Source organism: Henckelia pumila, chromosome 2 (genome assembly GCF_033568475.1).
Source record: "Henckelia pumila isolate YLH828 chromosome 2, ASM3356847v2, whole genome shotgun sequence".
NCBI classification, from domain to species: domain Eukaryota; kingdom Viridiplantae; phylum Streptophyta; class Magnoliopsida; order Lamiales; family Gesneriaceae; genus Henckelia; species Henckelia pumila.
Window position 1 is genome coordinate 162,736,361 of NC_133121.1, and position 22,408 is coordinate 162,758,768.

A 22,408-nucleotide genomic window follows, 5' to 3' on the forward strand; every position below is an offset into this window, starting at 1 on the left:
AAGTTTCTATCTGTTTGACCATTGCACGACAATAGGTGGTTTGTGGATCTTGATTGTGTTCTATGAATTTTGATGAGGCTCTAGTTTACACTTATGATCTTGGGCGCACCTAAAAAAAAAAAATTTACAACTCCATCCGGGCCTTGAAAGGATTGAAATCCTAAAAGATTAAATTCATGACTAAGTATGCGGATTAAATGGGGTTGATGCTCCATCAGGGCTATAGACGAGGGGATTAAAAAAGAAATAATTTTTTGTATCCTAGCCAGTTATAGCTAAGTCAGCGGGTAATTATTGGGGCTAAAGCAATACCGGGTGAAAAATCCGAACGTGTGTAATTCATTATCTCAAGGGAGGTGGGTTTAGTCTAGAGGTCGTTGGAAGAAATGAACACTTTAAGAGTGAAACTTGCACTGATTTTTCATAGGTCACTAAGCAGTTTTGAAACGAATTCGGTCTAAGTTGTATGAAACTGGAATGACAGTTCACACACGCACGTTCATGTTAAACCAAAGGTGTATTATGGAAAGTTGAGAGCGTGTGTGTTTTTGTTTTGTGATTGAACTTCTCGGAGGTTGTGCACTCTCATGAGTCGTCCTTACTTATGTTTTTGTGTGCATATTGTTTTTTGCATGTCTTACTCGAGGGCGAGCAAGGTTTAAGTATGGGGGTGTGATAAGTGCATTTTGTATGCATTAGTTTGTGATATTTTTATGTCTATTTTGTGTGCATTCATATTATTTTTATGTGTGTTTATGTGTTTTAGTGCATGTGTGTGTATTTCACTCTTCCGGTTAATTTTGTAGGAAAATGAATTTTTGAAGAGTGAATTACGGAGCAGCTTTGGTCGAAAAATTATTTTTTATTTTAATGGGTCCAAATCCTATCTTCACCGTTTCGAATAAAGTTCAAGATGTTTTAAAGTTTTTCTCAAAATTTTAGCTCAATCCGACGGTTAGATTGTGAGATATGATTTTTTTAAAATTGTTACGCGCTGCAAAAAATCAAATGCGAGAATAACAGTTTTGGGGAAGAATTTTTCACGCCATGGCGTGATATGTTCTGAGACATGGCGTGAAGCGAGGATTTTGAAGAAGTGAAAACAGAGCTTTTCACGCTATGGCGTGACGGTTCTGCGCCATGGCGCGACGCGGACTGGAAAAAATATTAATTTTCTAACATTAAAAGTTACGATTTTTTTGGGCTTTATTTGATGGGCTTTCAACCACATATAAAAGAGACATATCAGGCGTGATAAAGTGGGAGAGTTGGAGATTGCAGAATTTGGAGAGCAAGTCAACGTGGGAGGCGGCTACTACTGCTTGGGAGAGAAGATTTCTTCTTCTTTTCTTATTTTCGTTTGTTTATTCATGATTAAAACTTTGTTTGAATTATGAATTTGATTAGTGAGTAGTTTTCTCTTTCGATCAAGGCCACGTGATTGAGCCATACAATTTATGTAGAAAACTTGATGGTTTATTCAAGAATTTTCAGACTTTATTTATTTTATTGATTATCGAATTTATATTTGTCTTGTGAATTTCCTGGCCAGTTATTTGCTTGCATGTTAATTGATTCCAATTCGACAGAGGAGGTTTCGATTTTGATCACTTCGATATTCAACATATTGTAAAACCAACTAGAACTAGAATTTGGTTTCATTATGCGATTTGGGTGTAAACTGAATTTTCACAGTTCGTCATGCATTCAAATTTGATTAGAATTATGAAAGATTAATCCGTCAATATTTGAATAGGTTTGATTGTTCTAGAAATAGTCCTTTGAACAAATTAGGAAAATTTCCGTGAATTAAGATTAAGTCTGATATCTTAGATCGACTGCTTGTTACATGAATTATCTGGTACTACGTGTGTCCTTGATCGAATTCTTTCCAATTTGAATTTTAATCTAAAATTTTCTGTTGCTTTTTTATTGAGTTAAATTTTATTTTCTATTTAATTTCTTAGTTTAAAATTATAAAAATCGCTCTTTTTTATTAGTCTAGATTAAGTAGAAGTAAATATATACTGGTATTCATAATTATACAGTCCATGTGGGTTCGAAATCTGGACCTTTATCCACTTTATTATAACTTGACCTGGTACGCTTGCCAAAATATATTTACTTCTATTTAATCTAGACTAATCAAAAAGAGCGATTTTTAGAATTTTAAACTAAGAAGTTAAATAGCAAATAAAATTTAACTCAATAAAAACGCAACAGAAAATTTTAGATTAAAATTCAAATTGGAAAGAATTCGATCAAGGACACACGTAGGTATCAGACAATTCATGTAACAAGCAGTCGATCTAAGACATCAGACTTAATCTTTATTCACGGGAATTTTTCTAATTTGTTCAAAGGAATATTTCTAGAACAATCAAACCTATTCAAATATTGACGGATTAATCTTTCATAATTCTAATCAAATTTGAATGCATGACGAACTGTGAAAATTCAGTTTACACCCAAACCGCATAATGAAATCAAATTCTATTTCTAGTTGGTTTTACAATATGTTGAATATCGAAGTGATCAAAATCGAAACCTCCTCTGTCGAATTGAAATCAATTAACATGCAAGCAAATAACTGGTCAGGAAATCACAAGACAAATATAAATTCGATAATCAATAAAATAAAATAAAGTCTGAAAATTCTTGAATAAACCATCAAGTTTTCTACATAAATTGTCTGGCCCAATCACGTGGTCTTGATCGAAAGAAAAAACTACTCACTAATCAAATTCATAATTCAAACAAAGTTTTAATCATGAATAAACAAATGAAAAGAAGAAAAACAGAAAAAATCTTCTCTCCCAAGCAGTAGTAACCGCCTCCCACGTTGACTTGCTCTCCAAATTTTGCAATCTCCAACTCTCCCACTTTATCACGTCTGATATGTCCCTTTTATATGTGGTTGAAAGCCCATCAAATAAAGCCCAAAAAACTCGCAACTTTTAATGTTAGAAAATTAATATTTTTTCCAGTCCGCGTCGCGCTATGGCGCAGAACCGTCACGCCATAGCGTGAAAAGCTCTGTTTTCACTTCTTCAAAATCCTCTCTTCACGCCATGGCGTGAAAATTTATGCCCCAAAACTGTTATTCTCGCATTTTATTTTCTGCAGCGCACGACAATTTTCAAAAAATTATATCTCACAATCTAACCGTCGGATTGAGCTAAAATTTTGAGAAAAACTTTAAAACATCTTGAACTTTATTCTGAACATGAAGATCGGATTTGATCTCTCTAAAATAAAAAATAATTTTTCGACCAAAGCTGCTTCGTAATTCACTCTTCAAAAATTCATTTTCCTACAAAATTAACCGGGAGAGTGAAATACACACACATGCACTAAAACATATAAACACACATAAAAACAATATGAATGCACACAAAATAGACATAAAAATATCACAAACTAATGCATACAAAATGCACTTATCAGTGAGTTAGAGAAATATTTTTTCGGTTATACTCGGGGGTTAGGATAATATGAGAAATAATGTTTTGTATACACCTGTAATATTTCTTCCTGAAATAAATATTTGCAATAGCTCCGTAAACATAGCCTATATTGAGTTAACCACGTAAATGTTTGGTGTTCTTGTTGATTATTTTATTCCGTAATTTTTATTATCTTCATGATTGCTTCGATATAATCTATAATTATTAGTACATATCCCTTCCATTGAGTAGTGATGAAATTGAAACACCGAAAAAAAAAAACATAATCTAATAATAATCACCAAGAAAGCGGAATTGTTTGATTTTGAAAAAAGAAAAAGAAAATCATTTTATCATTTTTCAAATTTTAATAATGATGAGAAAATCAAATTGAACCTCAATTTGTGTTCTCAGTTTAGTTCCAAGTGTCCAAAAATTAATGATGATGAGAAAATCAAATCGAACCTAAAACAAATGTAGGAAGATTAGGTTCAATCCCATATATTTGATTTTTTTTCTCATTATTTGATCTCAAATCTAATAATAATCACCAAGAAAGCGGCATTGTTTGATTTTGAAAAAAAATAATAATAATAATTTTATCATTTTTTAAAATTTAATAATGATGAGAAAATCAGATTGAACCTCAAACAAATGTAGGAAGATTAGGTTCAATTCAATCCCATATATTTGACTTTTTCTCCTCACCCGATTTGCTCTCATGCGTTCTCAGTTTAGTTCCAAGTCTTTAAAAAATAATGATGATGAGAAAATCAAATCGAACCTAAAACAAATGTAGGAAGATTAGGTTCAATCCCATATATTTGATTTTTTTTCTTTCTTATTATTTGGTCTCAAATGTTTTTTTCAACGTTTTTAGTTTAGTTCTAAATATTTCGAAAATTTGCATCGTTCCATCAAAATTAAAATTAACAAAAAAATCCGGTTTAATATAAAATATTTGGTCCGATTTCATTTGGTTTCAAATGTTTCAGCTATCTAGATTTAGTTTTAAACATTTATAAATTTTTGAAGGATTCTAATAACATAATTTACGTAAATAATTTCTATTATTAGTTATAAACAGAGTCAAAATTTTCGAGATAAAAAATGACAAGTTTTTCCCAAATAAATAATTTAAAAATACCAAAATAAAACGGCCTAATTCTTCGAAGCCAACAAGTCTTCTTGGCTGGAGAGATTTTGTTTTCCTGTGCACGCATGGCGATGAACAACGGATTCAGATCCTGTGCTTCCAAGCTACTCAATTCTGCTCCCCTCAATTCAGGTTTCACTTTCGATATTTTGTTTTCTTTCACTTATTTTTACTCAATTTAAGCTGCGAATCTATTTCCCGATTGTTGACCTAATTTACTGCATTTCATGTTCAATGATGAATAAGCCTATGTGAACGTTTGTATTATGCATTGACACGTGTTTGTTCTTGTTCCTGCATAATCTAGTAAACATTGAGCTGTTAGTTTTATATATATATATATATATATATATATATATATATATATATATTGGTTTATATTAATGAATTGTGCTGGGTCGGCTTGTGTGGCAACTCTTTCTTGAAAATTAACTATCTAGCAGGTTTCATATTTGACCATGATTCGATGGTGTTTTGTTTTGCAAAAATACATCTTGTTTTCTCAAGTGTTTGGGTCATGGAAATTACTTGAGGAATGCAATATGGAAAAGGGTTCGTTGTGTCATTTAATTGATTCCATGTCATTGTTGTTGTATGGGTTTAGTATTATGTCAGATGTTTTGTGCTGTTGTGTGTTCGTTTGTGTTTTGAGCAGCCAAGTCATCTACCTTGCGTGGTGAACCTGACCTTCAAATGGGTGTTTTTTCATTTCATTGGTATGGTCAGCTTGGTTTTCTATCCCAGGGATGCTTCTAAAGAACCATCGAAATGAACCAATTCCTAGTTTCTTTGTATGTGTGACCTAATAATATCATGGACCTGAACATTATGTATCTTAGTGCAAAGTCGTTGTTTGGAGGGGGGTTTCCTTGATGGACGAGGAGGAGTTAGAGTCCTTGTCACTTGTCTTAGAACATGCTAGAGCCAGAAATGCAGGGATTTGATGGATAGCAGGGTTTGACATGTAGTTTTTAATGCAAACCTCTTTTTTTGTCTCTATACAACGATCCAACCGGGATTTTATTGCTTAAAAAATTGAATATCCATGATGTTGTACAATGAATAAGCCTTAGATGATGGCTTCTCCTAGTTAGGAAATCGGTTACATGTTTAGAAGTGATAAAATAATTGGAAGTTATTGATGCAAATAAAATTATGATGATCTCAAACTCAAGACAATCAAAAGGTAAAGGCGTTGTCCTTAATAACGCCCACACCTGAACTGTAATAGCCAAATGTACTTTTAAGGATCCATGCCACTTTTAAACGTGACTTCAATATGAAGATAGTAAATAAGTGATGAAATGCATGCTAATAACTACTCCCTCCGTCCCATATATATCTTGTCCTATTTGGATTTTCACACAGATTAAGAAAAATGTATTGGGAAAGCAAATTTTATATGAACTTCCTATTTTATCCCTATTCAATGTATTAAAAAATGATTGCACAATTTTCAAGGTGTAGTTAATAGGGATATATTAGTAAAGAAATGTAAAAAAATATTAATAAATATGGTATATGACTATATATTTGGGACAAACAAAAAAGAAAATGTGGACAATATAATTGGGACGGAGGGAGTATCATTGTGTGTTTATATATACTAATGAATTTGGTTTGTGGTTCTTTAATGATTTGTAAAGTATATATTGCATTAGATGTGATGAAATTTCTTCAGATATTAGTTTCGTGCACTTTACTTCAATGAAGCATGCACCACACCTTGTGCCTAAGCGCTACGAGGCTTATAAACCTTACCATGGTTAAATGAACAAACACGCCCATAAAATAGAACTGAGTTGTTTTAGAAATAAAATGTATTAGGGGGTCACTAAGGTATCTTGGCGAAACATCTTCCAGTCTTACGTGCTCAAATCAAAATAAGAAATGAAGTAAAGTTTGAAAATATGTAAACATTGTTTATTTCAATTCCCTAATCTTTTGAAGTTTTACTTGTCCACTGTTCACAAGCGTAAAATCTCATCCAGTATAGAATTTTTTACTTACAAGAGAATGAAATCTTTGTCGCAAGGATAATGGGATAGACATTTAATTGAAAAGAAAGAGTTTGTTATGCCCAGAGTTATTATAGCATCGGTGATAATGGCTTCTCCTTTGGAGCTTTGGAGAAACAGTAACAAACAGATATTTGAAGGTATACTGAGTTTGGGCTTAAGTAGATGGATACCTCAAAAAATCCATCTCGTTCATTATTTATTGGGTGGCAACCAATATCGGCCTGAATATCAATTGGGTATTTTTTTGTATGGAGACTATATATCCTGACTGGGCTGTGTATGTATAGTTTCAGAAGTTTGATAAGAAGGGTGTCTTATCGTCTACATGTACATTTATATTTGTTGTATTAATGAATTTCTTTTGCTTACAAAAATTTATGATATAGTCATATCTTGGAAATTTTTTTTATGACATAGGTAACACTATTTCTCCCCCTTGTATTAAAACTTGTGCCACAACTAGCAACCAATATTACCTGCTTCACCCCTCCCTACCCGGCTACCCCCGACCTGCCCCAATTCCAAGCGAAGCTTGGCCAACCCCACGATCAGAATTTTTTGTGCTTGTAAAAACCAAAGTTTGGCATTTCTAGACCAATCTCTAGTTGAACGTAATTCTGGGTATTATTTGCATGATTAGGCTTTTTCTACGTTTTTCTTCTACATGTCGTCTTAAGATAACATGAAAATCTGTCATTCTATGACAGTGAATAGGGGCATTCACTCGACTAGCGTAAAAAAGATGGGAGGAGGGCATGGTCATGATGAGCCTTTCTATCTTCATGCAAAGCACATGTACAACTTGGACAGGATGAAAAATCAGAAGCTGACAATGACTCTTGGTGTTTTTGCCGCGTTCAGTATCGGTGTTGGTGTCCCTATCTATGCTGTCATCTTTCAGCAGAGAAAGACTGGCTCAGTCTAAATGTTCTGGGCAATCCTTCATTCCTTTCAATAACGAAGACTGTTTAGCTGTCTTGTGTAGACAAAGGCCAGGAATTTGTTGTTTTGAGACTTGCTCAGTTCTCAGCGGGCACTTTGCTTTGTGCTATTCCTTGGTAAGGTTTATAACATTTTAAGTAACCTCTCGGATAATAAGAAAATTATTAGGTTTATGATAGATGTGGATTCAATTCATATTTACAATAAAAAAAAATAAAATTAATATTTTTTCATAAGCTAATTGAATAAAAATTGTCGCACAAGATTAACTCATGTGATTCTCTCGTAAGAGTTTTAATGTAAGAAAATCAATGCAAAATTTAGAAAATCAATGCAAAATTAACATTTTTTTTTTGACGATAAAAACTTTGTAACTTTATTGAAGAGAATTAAGATCATTCATTACAAGCCTTTGAAGCCAAAAAGGAAAATTCCCAGGCACCCAAGAAAAAGATGCAAGGATGCAAGGGAAGAAACAACAAATTTCGCTAAGGAATGAGCTACGGCATTAGCCGATCTCCGAACATGGGAAAATGAAGCACACTCAAAATTAGAAGACAACGATAAAATGTCCAGAGCAAGAAGTCCAACATAGTCCAACTCACTACTAGGATCCGAGACTGCTTGCACGGCCAGCATTGAGTCAGAAAAGACAAGAACCCGACGAAAACCTCTTTCAAGAGCAACTTGAATACCTACTCGAATTGCCAATAACTCACCCAAGACTATAGAGATCGGCATCGGAAATAATCGACCGAAGGCAACCAAAGCCTGGCCCTCATGGTTACGAAGGATGCCCCCAACGCCACATCGATTTGAGCAATCCTGAAAACCTGCGTCAACATCAATTCTAATACAACCAATTGGAGGGACCGTCCAGCTTGAGGCCGAAGAACATGAACGAACAAGAGGAGTCAAGGCAAATATCATGCGAGCCCTGCGATATTCCTTCAGAAAGGATTTAAGATTCAGAGCTGGGGCTCGCACAATCTTACTGTCAGGATCATGAATTGCTTTACACCTAGCACTCCAAATCAACCAAGCCATGCCTACAAACTCCTCAAAGTCAGTACGGTTTAAATGAGACATAAGCCACATACATACCTGTTGAGTGTCATGGCTCCCTACTCCCTTAATCTTCCTCCAAGCTTCATTATTATGCCATAAATGTCGCACCATACGACAGTAAAACAGACCATGGCAAGTCGAATCTGTGGGAGAGTTACATAGAGGACAACTACCACCCACCGGCACATGATGCCTGGACAAATTAGAATTCGTCGGAATAATATCAAGAGATACTCCCACCAGAAAATACGAAGTTTTGGAGGAATAGATAATGCCCAAATGAAACGCCATCCTTTTTTCAACAAGGAGTTATCGGACTGATTGTCAGGAGGATTATGAAGACCTATCCCCACCCGATATCCACTCTTCACCGAATAGTTACCCTTTGGATCAAAAATCCAGAATCTTGAATTACTTAGAGAGGAATTCGATAAAGGGATACTGAGGATATCCTGAGCTATATAATTCGGGCAGAAGTTACGAATCTGTTGTTCATTCCATCGAAAGTTATTAATCCAGGAGCTCACTGTAGCACCTTCAGGAGAATGAATACCATATGACAGAAGATTTGATTTAAGAGAAGGAACCCATATATCACTTAGAATGTCCACTGACTCCCCATTTGTAATTCTCCAGTAAAGGCCCGAATCCAAAAGCTCTCTGCTCCACATCAGCGATCTCCAAATGGAAGACGGATTACTACCCATGTTAGCATGCATGATATCCACATGCTTAAAATATCTGGCTTTGAGCACCTTCGCAATCAATGAATCAGGATTCCGGATAATACGCCACAGTTGTTTAGCCAGTAAAGCTTTATTAAAAATTTCCAATTTCCTGAAGCCCATTCCACCTAAACACTTAAACTTACAAAGAAACTCCCAAGATTTCCAGTGCATCCTCCGTCTGCCATCTTCAAAACTCCACCAGAAATTGGCGCATTCTCTCTCAATCGATCGTTTAATGCAAAATTAACATTAAATAAGAGTTTTGATGTAAGAAAATCAATGCAAAATTTAGAAAATCAATGCAAAATTTACATTAAATAAAACTACGTGTTAAAAATCAAGATCTGTTTTCCAGTTTGACACAGTATTTTAATTTTTTATAAATAGATGCGCACAAAAAAACCTCAACTAGATTATTTTTTCTCTTTACTGTATTTGGTCGCCCCCCTCACTAACAAATGAGAGCGGGAATGGACAAGGACATAAAAAAGAAATTTTGATTGGAACATTAATATATAGTCTCTAGTAATTAATAAAATGTAAATGACGCTATATCCAAATGCTAGCAAAAGCTTCTTCAAGTGCCCTTTTCCTGGTCATCTCTATACTCCATCCCCCTGCTCTGGCTGCTTTTTCACCTCGAAGTTTCATCTTTTCCCCATCTTCGTACTCGAGTCCCAGCATTTCGTGACTAGAACCCAGAGGTAGGGGTTGTGCAGCCATTCCTGTAGGACGGGGCTGAGCGATCCCGGCCCCGGCCAGCGTTGGTGCATAATGCCCCTGAGTAGCAGTGCTGCTTCCAGCTTGGGAGCTTGATGACTAAATTGATTATGTAAGAACAAAAAACAAGTTAAACAAAGGCTAAACCGTATCAAAGATTTGGAGTGAGATAATAACATAAGAAAGCACAGGCCTGGCTTGCATTATAGCAGACTATAAAAAAATTTAAAAAGTCATTGACAAGCAAAGACTTGGGAGACGTATGTTTCAATTGGTATTGTACGGTCAGATCTCATCTAATTCATTTTTCTTTTAATTGAAGGAAATCAAAGAACTATCTGAGTCATTGAAAATTTTGAAATCGAGAATTTTTTAATCGAACTTTTTACACCTGTACCAGTAATTGCCATAGAGTACAAAATCCACCCAATAATGGTATAATCTGAAATCCATATATCATATCAATTTTTTCAAATCGGATCATTACATCCAAATACAAGATCAGAAAATTCGCAACATGGTGTTTGACAAATGAAAGCAGGTAAACAAAAAGGCATGTAAGATTAAAGTTTGAAGGCAAAGAAACAATCACAAACAAATGATTTTGTTCTAGCTAAGGAATAGAAAACCGCATATTCATGTTAAAAAGTAGAAAAGTATTTCCAATGTACTGCATAGTTGTAATGCGTGATTGGTAGCTTAACGAAGGGTTTTCAATACATAATGAAAGGTTAAAATCTCAAATGACAAGTTTTAGCGTGAAAGATAATAACATTCCATTGGTTCTGGTCAATCATTCTATTTTATGCAAATTTCATCGTGTCAACGGAAAGAGCATAACTTAACTTCATGAGACCACTTTGCAACTAGTTGTTTCTGCAGAAGTGCTATCGTATGATATTTGTTGAATGAGAGCTACAACCACTTAATCGAATGAAAATAAATACAGCAAATGAGAAACCATTTAATAATAAGTTTCACTTGACTGTTGAAATTCATGGATTTAGAAAGTTACACAGGATAGAAATAACAATGCCAGAAGTGAAATAAGTCAACAAAGAGGAACAGATGTACAGCATTCATGAAGGTACCGTAGTTGTTATGCTAATTGAATTCGTGGCTATTACGAGAAAAAAAACCACAATCCTTTCCTCCAAAAGGTAAAGCAACATTCAGGGTAATAGCATTATTACTCATGAGATGAAACAAAAGAAAGCCATGAAAAGATGATAGGAAAAGAGCCACTATTTGACTTGATGATGACGGTGAAAGGTGAATGAAGGTATTGTACAAATTTACAAATCCAACAGCAAAACTACGCCGACAAATGCTAAGTCATTCAAAATGCAATAAAATTAACCTACCACATCAACACCAGTCTGCACAAGCTGCCCCCTGCTGGCTGCCAGAGCTGCTGCATATTCCTCGGCCTACTTGACCAAAGAAACACCAATAGTCGATAAAACATTTCTTTAACCACAATTATTATCCTAAGAGCACCACTTAATACAACAAAAAATTGACGAAACCTTGCGAGCTTGAGCATTCATGATCTGTTCAGCATTCTCTCTCTGGTACTGAGCAATTCTCACTTCAATAGCGGGAACATCTATTCCATCAGATAAATTTACAACTGCAAGCAAATATTTTCAGATGAATGCTGACACAGAGCATCCCACAATATACAGGTACACTTACCCATGTCCTCTACTTCCTCCAGGTAATCATTGTACTCTCTTAATGATGAGAAATCTTCAACTCTTTTGTTGTATCTGTTAGTTTGAGATGTTACACATATACACATGTAGTAAGCCAATAAAGGATGGTTGGGCGAAAAATAAGATATGCATCGATGCCCTTGTTTACACAAAATAAAACAATCAAGCAAATTATGGTAAAACCATAAGTTGAGAGAAGAAGATAAAAAAATAATTTCACAGAAATTATACAACATACGCATACAATTCAGAGAAGGAACACACTCTCACACCCTTTTGCAAAAGAAATATTAGATTCTTTAAATTATTAACGCTTTGATACTTTGATTTCAAGTGGGACATTGTCATGTATACAAATTTAGAAGTAACATCGAGATAGAAGCCCAATGATTCACCCAAAAGTGATTCTTTGATATTCTAATTTTCTCAAATAAATCTATATACCAATTGACTAGTACTTTTCACATCTCAAAATGCCCACAAAATATTCTTATACACATGTATATTAATGACTGATCATTAAACCCATTCAGAAAAATTATGACAGAATTTCGATCAAGTAAATCTTATTCTAGGAAAACTTTTAAAAAAAAAATACCCTCTCCTGTTTTGAATCATTCGCCGTATAATCATTCTCATTTCGGTAGAGCTACATGTGGATGGAATGATTTCACATGTTTTGATTCCAAATCCTCATGTGATTTTTTAATCCATGGATTCAGATCCCTCAACTTCAATTTTAAGTTATTTTTAATACAAAACAAGGCAAATTTAAATTCTCAACTTTAGCAATCATTTCGAATAATTTCTTCCAAATTCATTCCAAAAACTAAATGATTCGATCCAAGTGCAGCATATGGGTGCATTTGAATTGAGCTATTTGACATAAAAAAAGATTTCGATTTCACACCTTGAAAATTTAAGTATTTGTATAAACACTAAACAGATATAGTTGTTTTCAAATGCACCAACCATTGGTCTCAGTAAAAATCCAAACTTCAACTTCATTCTCAAATCAAATCCTTTGATTCAAAGGAAACCAGATCCTCTTGTTGCTGGCAATTTCCAATAAAACGACATATTTGATACAAAATAGCCGGTTAAAGTGCTAAGCTAACATTGTTTTGACCAATTTCCACCTACTGTTTCACCAGCAAAAGTCGAAATCAAAATCATAAAAAATCTCTTTTAAACAAGTTAAAAAAGACAATACGTAATAGGTTCGAAGCATAATCAAGCTACCAAACCAACAAGCTTACATGCTGGCAATCCGTTTCCGAATGGCCATTTCCTTGGAAAAGGCATTTCCAGAAGCCACCACCATTCTTTAAAAATTGGGATCGAGTTGGATGATTTCTTGAGAAATAAAATATCTAATTTCACAATTGAGAGCTCCGAAGCATTAACTTAGCCGGAGAATCCATCAAATAATGCAGACCCAAGACCTCGAAGTGGTGGAGCCACCGCTCGAGGCGGCGGACCGAGCCAGGTTGGGTCTGGAAATTAGGGGAGGGGAGAGTGGGAATCTCTGAATTCACGAAATTATTTCGATTTTATCAAAATTTTATTCAAATAATGATATCAATTAATCATCTAAAATTAGAATTAAATAAGAAGTCTGATAAGATTAGGTTAATTTCGTCGACTTGCTAAAAGTTTTCTAGTATTAAAAAAAATCTAATTCTCGGCCCGTTTGGTTTAGGTAGCTAAGCTTAAAAAAATGTTTTTTTTTTAAGCTAGAAAATAGAGCTCTTTGAAAAAGCACAAATTTAGAGCTTTTTTTAGCTTTTCATTAATTAAAAAAGTGTTTTTTTATCAATTTATTCAAGACAAAAACTCTTATGAGACGATCTCATGGGTCATTTTTATGAGACGAATCTCTTATTTGGGTAACTCATGAAAAAGTATTATTTTTTATTCCAAAAATATTATTTTTTATTGCAAATATAGATAAAAGACTCGTCTTATCTCACAAGAGAGCTACTCTTTATTCAAACATAAAATCAACACAACTTTTACTTAAAAAAGCACTTTTAAAAGTTAACTTTAAAAAACATTTTTTTTAAAAAAAATATCCACGGAAAGCAAACGGGCTCTCTGTCTCCCTTCAAATTATATTCTAAAACATTTCATAAAAATAACTAAAAAAATAAATTATGATTAGCCTATTATTTGATTTTGCTATTCGGATAATTAGAAAATAATAAAAATATGAAAAGAAAATCAAAAATTGAAAATAGTCATATCACAAGAGTATCTTTGATTTTTTTTTTTCTATATGTAAATATTTCTATTTTATTTTATTTAATATATAAAACCGTACTGTTTTTGTTTTGTTTTCTTATATATTGTCTCACAAATAAAATTAATTAAAATACATTCATAATGGATAATAATTTGAAGTCAAAGTTGTCAAATGTTAAAAAAATTATTTAATCTATTAATTATTAAAGCTTAAAAAATAATTATGCAAAAATTAAAAAATAACGAAGGAGTGATAATAATTCGAGTTATGAAAGGGTAAATTTGAAGGTTATGGAAATTTTGACCAATAAAACAATTTTTTAATAAATTGTTTAATGGAGGGGGCAATATGTATGATTGGTAAAAATGTTAAGGGGATGATTGTCATTTTAAAATTTATTTGGATTTTTTTTGTAATTGTCATAAATCACAAGGGTGATTACTAATTAATATAATTAAACCGTAAAATTAATTTATATAATTTTTTTTTAATGTGAAGGTTGTTGTGCAGCCTCAACTTGACCTTCACTTTGTTACTCATCCATGGACCGAATATTTAATGTTTTAACAAAAATTACAATGACCTGTGCAATTTAATTTTTTGCCGTCCAAACAATTTATGCACCCTAATTTTAATTTTTTAAAAAAATTAGAAAAGATTACTAAAAAACTAATTGTACACACAACAAAATTTAGTATTTAAATTCATATACCATTTCAAAATAAGTACAATTGGGAACTAATTTTAGGAAAATACTTTGAGAAATATAGAATAAGTTTGATTAATTACTATACATGTCAAAAAGCATGTGGTTACTACTTACTATACATAGATGTCAAAATTATAATGTATAAACCGAATTAATTGATCGAACCAAACGAATTCAAATATTCGGTTGATTTGATTTGAAAATTCGATTTTAATATTATAAGATTTCGGTCAAATCAATTAATTTGATTTTCATTAAAAAAAAATTCATTGACCGAATTATAAATAATTAAATTTGAATTTTTTTATTAAGTTTTACATATAATTTATAATATTTTCTTTGATGTGTTTATATGTAATATTATACTTAATTTTTCTTATTTTAAATTTTTATGATTAATTTGTTTTATTATGAATCTCGTATTTCAGTTATTAATTTTATAAAATCTTGTGTTTTTAAAAATTTTTGTAAAAAAATCAATTAATTAGATCGCCAACCAGAATAACCAATTTTAATTCGATTCGTTTTGGCAGAATTAACCAAATGTTCATCCCTAATACAAAATAAATTAAATTTTTAGACGAGATGATGATGATGATCATAATGATAATAACAACTAACGATTAGAAATACATTTTGTATGTACTATAATACGTGAATTATATATGATATTGAAAATCACTCAATTATACTACGAGTGCAAAATTATACATATCAGAGCCAAAATGTGCGAGAGTGAATTTTGTGACGTATCGCATTTGAGCTCCACACACTACTCCTAGAGTGTAACAAATCTTTGAATTAGTTATAGTCTGGTTGAAGGCCTACTTTGAGAGTCCCATATCTCAACGCTCCTCAAGACTTGAATTTCCTATGGTACATGCAATCATCAAGTGTCCAAAGGAAAGACACATGACATGCCAAACCAGAATTTTCTTCAACTCCCTGGAACGAATCCTTCAGCCTAATAAGCCTTTCGAATTTAGAGTCTTCTCTGTATTCACTAACATCAGGTCATTCGATCTTTGCGGGATTGATTTGAACAGGCTACTCCAACTTCAAGAAAACAGGTCACACAATTCCTTATCTTACAAATGTGCCTATATTCAAGAGGAATGATTTGATCCATTATTCATCTCTTGGCTTTGCAAGGCATTACCAACTAATGGTGGAGGCTCGGCTGAATGTCAAGTGCTACATCAACTGTTGGCCTTGTGTTTGGGAACTTCTCTAGCACAAGAATTCAAAAACTATACACGTCTCCTTGCATTTTTGTGGAATTGGTCGTCCCATACTCTGCAAATACAACAAAGGTTCAACTCATTACTTATATATGGTTTGATTTCGAAATAATCCTTGATCTGTCTCTCGGGTAATTGAAGAGCAAATAACTTTTCATTGTATAACCAATTGTTTAGAGTAGTTCTCTATATATAAGAGAATACTAGAAAAAATAGCCTGCGCTCATGATATATATAATAGGAAACAAATCAATCCCATCTATTTCCCTATTTTGCAATGTTGACTAAATTACTTATTCACAGTTAGCAATCTCCTAATATTCTGAAATGCAGGAATCTAAGTTTTTCCTTTGTTTTGGGAGATTTAAAAATGAAGTTCATCATACCTGGAGGAACATAACTGCAGGTACCGTTGAATGGCTTCAAACTGCTGCTTCCATCATATGCTGGATATATGTTCGAAAATACCTTAGCCAATCCAAAGTCACCCACATGAGAAGTCATATTTTCATCCAACAGAATGTTACTCGGCTTCAAGTCACCAAGGATGATGGAATTGGTGCCATGCTGTAAATATTCAACTGCAATGCCGATGACAATATTCAGTTTTTGAGTTATTCTACTGCTGCTGTCACTTTCAGTATTTACACAAACATTGCGCAACCATTTGTCCAAACTTCCATAAATTCATAAACCAATGCCATAACTTGATCCCCTGGAAGTCTATGCTTTCGCATGCACTCAGCATTTTCAAAAGGTTTCTCTGTCTTATTGTTTTTATTGCATTGCATTCTGCATAAAGTTTTTGCAAGCTCCTCAGATGTCAAGATTGAGAACCTTCACCACAATTGACAGCAGTTTGTCATCAACAATTCCCCTGCAGACAGAACAAATTGGCCTAACCCAAGCAAATTGGTTTCCGAGAATCCATCAGTAGCTTTCAGCAGATCTGCATAAGATAGCCTCAAAACGTGTCTTCACATCCCACGCGCCAGTCTGTAAAAATCATTAATCAGCAAATACGAAAATTATCTGCAGCATGTAGGTCACTGGTTATAATATACAAACTTACATAGGTTTCTTGGATTAGGTAAGCTAATCCAACGCCATATCCATCACGGTGGGAGGTTTAAAGCAATAGAGGACTATCAATCAAACCAATTCAATAGAAAATAAGTCGCATCATATCCACATTTTATTCTTTTTAACTCCAAAGATGCTGAAGCATTCTCAAGGCTGAACCATTATGGAGCAATCTTACTCAACAATGAAAATTTTTAACTAGGTTTTCGACATAGTCAGGTCCTAGGAGGCTAAACCATGGTGTAAGACAAAGAGAATAAACCAAATCTCCTCCAACTATGTTGCTTAGTTCCTTTGTGACACTCAAATAATTTTGTCAACGGAATGCTAATGATCAGAGCAAAAAGGATGCAATTATACTATAAACTGGATACATATTGAAACCACAATATAAACTATAGTTTCCTCTGTGTACGTGTTCTCTTCACCTTATCCTAGTTAAGCTAGTAAAAACACCCAACAAATAATATGACTGAATGCCTTACTCTATTCTATTTCCTCCCATTCTATTCCCCCCTTGCCCCTCCCCCAAGTGATTCCCTCTAAAATTATTTTCATATTTTCATAGCCTAGATACAGACTTTAACCCAATTTATCTAAGCCTATTACAATATCACCCTCATGACCAATTACCGTCAGTCTACTTAGTTCCTAATATCCTTCAGGTCACATATGAGTGAAATGATTTATATATTATTTTTCTTATGTTTTTTTCTTTGAAAGTAGAGTATATACATTTGGAGGCTAAAAATGAAATAAAGTGTTCCAATCCGTCCAAAGTTGAGAAGATTTGTGGTCCACATCATCATCTAAACATTTTCAAAATTAGATTAAAGCTAAATTTTTTTAATAATATCCATGCAACAAATTATCAAATATTGAAACTCATCATTCTGTATTCATCAGCCCAAACACACTTATCCGTTTGTTATGGAATCTGTCACTCACAGATGTGATAAATATAAGACAGAAAGTTGCTACACTATACTGACAAAGGGCATGCTTGGTTTTATATTGGTTTAATTTTGTTTTATTGTTACTTTGGAATGTTGTGATGCGCCAATAACTATAGCTATTCATTTTCATCTATCCGCTTTCATGCATTTATAAGATGAAAGAGTAATTTTGGTATATAGCATAAAAAATTACAAATATTGAATTATTGTACATTATCATTGAATATTTATAATACACGTCTTGCGTGTATGTCTGACGTGTACAGTTTTAAATTTTGGATAACCATATTTCAAAAAGGCCTGACAAAAAAATCACATCACCTGAATCGAAAAGCTCCCTGTATGTTTGCCCATTGACAAGGTGCTTCTCTTGCAACTCCTCCAACAATCTCATAGCATCCCTAACACTTCTCTGCCGAGACATTTCATCAAGCACTGTTCGGTAAGTGATAAAGTCGGGCGACCTTTGACTTTCAGCCATCTCCCACAAGAATTCCACAGCTTCATCAATCTCTCCTTGAAGAGCCAAAGAGTTTACTAGGGAGTTATACGATTTACTACTAGGCACAAAGCCACTTTTCTTCATTTTATCACAAAGCTCTCTTGCATTATTTGTCCGTCCTTGGGCACACAACCCATAGATCAAATAGTTATATGAAAATGAGTTGGGCTGACAATCATAAACCACACCCATCTGATGAAAAATCCTAAGGGCATCATTTACATGAAGTGAAAGCACATATCCTTTGATCATACAATTCAAACAAAAGATATCAGGCTCAACTCCATCATCAGCCATTTTCTTGAACAAAGATCTAATAGTTTCCATGTACAAGTGATTAATATAGGAATTCTTCCCCCTACTCAAAAGGGCTGTAAGCAATATATTATATGTTCTAACTGATGGCTTACAATCCAATTTCCGACTGTTGCGCATATGATTATATATATTAACCGCTCTAACAAGTTTCCTAGCCTCGGTGAAATAATAAATCATACTATTATAAAGAGCCTCAGAACCAATAGAAGGCACAGAAAGCACCTGGTTAACAATATTATCCATTTCCTCGTACCATTTTGCTGCGCCTAGTTTCTTTATAGTGATGTGATAAGTAAAGACATTGTGCCTAAACCTGTGCTGGTGAGATGCCCAATTGAAAAGCTCCAAACACACTAAAGGGTCATCTTGTAGCACTATAACATCGTGTAGCTCTTCAGGGGTGAATCTGTGTGGGAGTCGGGATATGGCTTGATGAAACACGGCTTCATTTAGAGTAGGCTTTGCAGCAGCTTTGGCCCTTTTGCTGATTCTTCTTCTCAACGATCTTGATATGGGCCCTCTGTATGCTCTTGTAGAATAGTAACAGGGCCTCAAATTTATGTTCATAATTGTGTTAACTGGCTGTGGATCATGAAACAAACGTGGCGCTGCTGAGGAATGGGAGAGCGAGTCTAAATCAGAGTGGATTTGGGCTCTGATGAAGTGAAGGAAACTATGAATTGGGATCTTATTGGCATAAATGGTTTCGAGATTATTTCTGCGTAACAGAAACATATTCAAAATGAATTTTTGGTGCTCTACTGATTTGGGGTTTGAAATTTACTTTTGATGGAGCTGACAATGTGTATCAGCGGTTCATGCGGAATATCATATTTACAATTGGGTAATACAACTTTAGTCAATTATAAACACCACCCACAGGGAATATCATATTTACAATTGGGTACTACAACTTTAGTCAATTATAAACACCACCCACAAGGCACTGCTCAACCTGCAGCAATGATACGTTAATCTACTTGTCCCAAATAGAAATAAAACACAGCTACAAACATATAAATACTCTTTCCATCCTGATTATATTGTTTTATTTTATTTTTCACACAGATTAAGAAAAATTTATTGGAAAATCAAATTTTATATAAACTTCCTATTTTATCCTTATTTAATGTATTAAAAAATGATTGCACATTTTTCAAGGTGTAGTTAATAGGGATATATTAGTAAAAAAGTGTACTAAATATAGTATATAAACTATATATTTAGGACAAACAAAAAAAAACGTGAATAATATAATTGGCACGATATAAACCGCGTAAGTCTTAGTGGCCGATATAACCAAATTTTCTTGAAAAAAAGGCAAGACAATAAATCCTGAAACAAAGTTTGGGCAAATCCCTCAACTTCATGATATATCCTGGATTGGCAAAAAGTCGGTTTCGTATTTTTTGAATCAATGGATTCAGATCACTCAAGTCACTTTAAGTTAATTTTTAGTGCAAAACAAGGCATTTTAAATTCTCAACTTTAGCAGTCATTACGAATCATTTCTTCCAAATCCATTCCAAAAATTAAATGATTCAATCCAAGTGCAACATATGGGTGCGTTTGAATTTAGTTATTTGAAACAAAAAAGAAAATTTCAATTTCATACCTTTAAAATATAAGTGTTCGTATAGACAAAAATAGATGTTTCACATGCACCAACCATTGGTCTCAGTTAAAATCCAAACTTCAAGTTCGATCTCAAATCAATTCCTGTGATTCGAAGCAAATCAAATCCTCTTGTAGCTAGCAATTTCAAATAAAATGACAAATTTGGTGCAAAATAGCCGGCTAAAGTGCTAAGCAAACATTATTTTCGCCAATTTCCACCTACTGTTCACTAGCAAAGGTCGAACACAAAATCATAAGATCTTTTATAAACAAGTCAAAAGGACAATAAGTAATAAATTTTACAAGATACCAAAAAAAAAAAAAACAAGCTTACATACTACAAATCTGCTTCCAAATGGCCATTTTCTCAAAAAAAAATTTGTTCCAAAAGCCACCAGCGTTCTTTAAATTGGGATTCGAGTGAAACGATTTCTTGAGAAATAAAATATCTTTTCTATTCAAAATTTACCCGTCCAAAGGATGCAGACCCTTGACCGCAGAGAGGTGGAGCCACCGCACGAGGCGGCGGACCGGGACAACTGAGGGGTTTTTTTTTTATTAAATAATATAAAATAAATAAAAATTTATTAAAATATTGCATTTTATAAAAGGTTATCAAACTATACTAATCCGGGACAGTCTGTCTCGGATTCAGCAGAGGCGTCAGGGACAGACTGTCCCGGATTCACCTTTAAAAAATAAAAATAAAAAAAGAAAATTTTGGGCCACAAAAAATCAGGCTGATTTTTGTTTTAAAAAATATATAATGAAGTTGTCTTGTCGCCAATAGTGGCCGACAAGACAACTTTTTGAATCCGGAGCAATAAGACACCAAATAATTGAATTATTGTGTATATTTTTTTTTATTATTGAAATCAGTTATTGTGTAATTGAATTATTGTTTGAAATTATTGTGTATTGAATTATTGTGTGGTTCACGGAAGAACTCAACTCCTTCTTTCATTTTATTTTCGACTATATATATTTGATGTCGTGCTGCTCTCATTCTCATTCTCATTCTCATTATATATATCCTATTGATTTTTGTTCTCGTTCTCATAGTTAATTTGTTCTTCACGGTTTCTTCATTTTCTTAAAGGTAAGCTTACTTAAATTTTATTTTTTACAATAATTTTTTTGTTACGATATTATTTTTTAATCGTTATATTGTGATGTAATATTTTTTTAAAACATTGTCAGATTATAAATTTTTCGTGCTCCTACTCTGCTAGGATTTCTTCTCGTGTTATTTTCGTACTTGTTGAAGGTAAGCATCATCATCATCTATGTTTAATTTTTAGTTTGTTGTACTAAATTTTTTTAATGATATTTTATTTAGTTTTATATTTTGTTATAATTTGTTTAAAAATAATGTCCGAGAATAAATTTTAAGTATAGATAAATCTTTTTTTTTCTGTTAACACGTAATTATCTTAATTACTTTGCAACAAATTATATCATTTGCCAAATTTTTTGAGATTTAATATTTAAAATGAATTTAATTTATGTAAAAAAATTTGTTACGTATTGATTTATAGTTTTATGTAATTATTTTAGTAAAATTTAATTAATTAAGTTAATTTGTGAACATAAGTAAAATTAATAAAAGGATATTATTTTTAAAATTAAAAAAACTGAAAAAATTATAAAAATAGAACAACTTTGTAAATACAGCTCCATATAAGTATTGCATAACTCGTGATAGAGATAGACCAATACAGCGGAACCCCAGCTATACGTATTCACCATATCGATGTCCTCAAGAAATGATAAATACATAAGCTTCACCGCAGAACTCTCTGAGTCCGAAAACATACATCCACCGATAATCAATAATGCCACACAACGAAAATATTTCACAACGTCGTCATCTGTGCTTTCATCATTAATCATATGATCTAAACAGTGTTTTCGTATAGCGGTGAGGGAAAGGTGGTC

General features: G+C 33.2%; 3 protein-coding genes across 10 annotated transcripts; 1 reads left to right on the plus strand and 2 right to left on the minus strand.

Moving 5' to 3' along the window:
• The first annotated feature begins 4,577 nt into the window (after positions 1–4,577).
• LOC140884406 (uncharacterized) lies at positions 4,578–7,738 on the plus strand. Its single transcript, XM_073291154.1, has 2 exons — positions 4,578–4,734; positions 7,331–7,738. Exons 1-2 carry the CDS (start codon positions 4,668–4,670, stop codon positions 7,546–7,548), a joined length of 285 nt encoding a protein of 94 aa, XP_073147255.1. The 5' UTR covers positions 4,578–4,667; the 3' UTR covers positions 7,549–7,738.
• Positions 7,739–9,677: 1,939 nt separating this feature from the next.
• LOC140882269 (uncharacterized) lies at positions 9,678–13,376 on the minus strand. Of its 2 annotated transcripts, none has more exons than XM_073288179.1 (5): positions 13,059–13,376; positions 11,780–11,853; positions 11,611–11,690; positions 11,446–11,511; positions 9,678–10,180 (listed from the first exon to the last, which is right to left on the minus strand). In XM_073288179.1, the coding sequence occupies exons 1-5, from the start codon at positions 13,121–13,123 to the stop codon at positions 9,911–9,913; spliced, it is 555 nt and encodes a 184-aa protein (XP_073144280.1). In that variant the 5' UTR covers positions 13,124–13,376; the 3' UTR covers positions 9,678–9,910. The 2 variants fall into 2 exon arrangements, with proteins under 2 accessions (XP_073144280.1, XP_073144279.1); XM_073288178.1 differs by having other exon boundaries at positions 11,611–11,714; positions 13,059–13,374.
• A 2,031-nt stretch (positions 13,377–15,407) lies between these two features.
• Positions 15,408–21,014, minus strand: LOC140880654 (pentatricopeptide repeat-containing protein At2g27800, mitochondrial-like). Of its 7 annotated transcripts, none has more exons than XM_073285277.1 (6): positions 20,940–21,014; positions 20,469–20,572; positions 18,355–19,808; positions 17,067–17,139; positions 16,381–16,990; positions 15,408–16,049 (listed from the first exon to the last, which is right to left on the minus strand). In XM_073285277.1, exons 3-4 carry the CDS (start codon positions 19,586–19,588, stop codon positions 17,090–17,092), a joined length of 1,284 nt encoding a protein of 427 aa, XP_073141378.1. In that variant the 5' UTR covers positions 19,589–19,808; positions 20,469–20,572; positions 20,940–21,014; the 3' UTR covers positions 15,408–16,049; positions 16,381–16,990; positions 17,067–17,089. The 7 variants fall into 7 exon arrangements, with proteins under 7 accessions (XP_073141378.1, XP_073141381.1, XP_073141383.1 ...); XM_073285280.1 differs by having other exon boundaries at positions 20,809–20,984; XM_073285282.1 differs by lacking the exon at positions 20,469–20,572.
• Between the last annotated feature and the right edge of the window lie 1,394 nt (positions 21,015–22,408).

Excerpts from the sequence above, each read along its gene's own strand:
- LOC140884406 (XM_073291154.1), top strand. The coding sequence starts at position 4,668 with ATGGCGATGAACAACGGATTCAGATCCTGTGCTTCCAAGCTACTCAAT. Across the intron at positions 4,735-7,330 it reads TTCTGCTCCCCTCAATTCAG|TGAATAGGGGCATTCACTCG; the intron begins GTTTCACTTTCG and ends ATTCTATGACAG.
- LOC140882269 (XM_073288178.1), bottom strand. The coding sequence starts at position 13,123 with ATGGTGGTGGCTTCTGGAAATGCCTTTTCCAAGGAAATGGCCATTCGG. Across the intron at positions 11,715-11,779 it reads GGAGGAAGTAGAGGACATGG|TTGTAAATTTATCTGATGGA; the intron begins GTAAGTGTACCT and ends ATTTGCTTGCAG. Across the intron at positions 11,512-11,610 it reads TGAATGCTCAAGCTCGCAAG|GCCGAGGAATATGCAGCAGC; the intron begins GTTTCGTCAATT and ends TTGGTCAAGTAG.
- LOC140880654 (XM_073285282.1), bottom strand. The coding sequence starts at position 19,588 with ATGTTTCTGTTACGCAGAAATAATCTCGAAACCATTTATGCCAATAAG. Across the intron at positions 17,140-18,354 it reads CAGGGAGCTTTTCGATTCAG|TCCTCTATTGCTTTAAACCT; the intron begins GTGATGTGATTT and ends TTTGATTGATAG.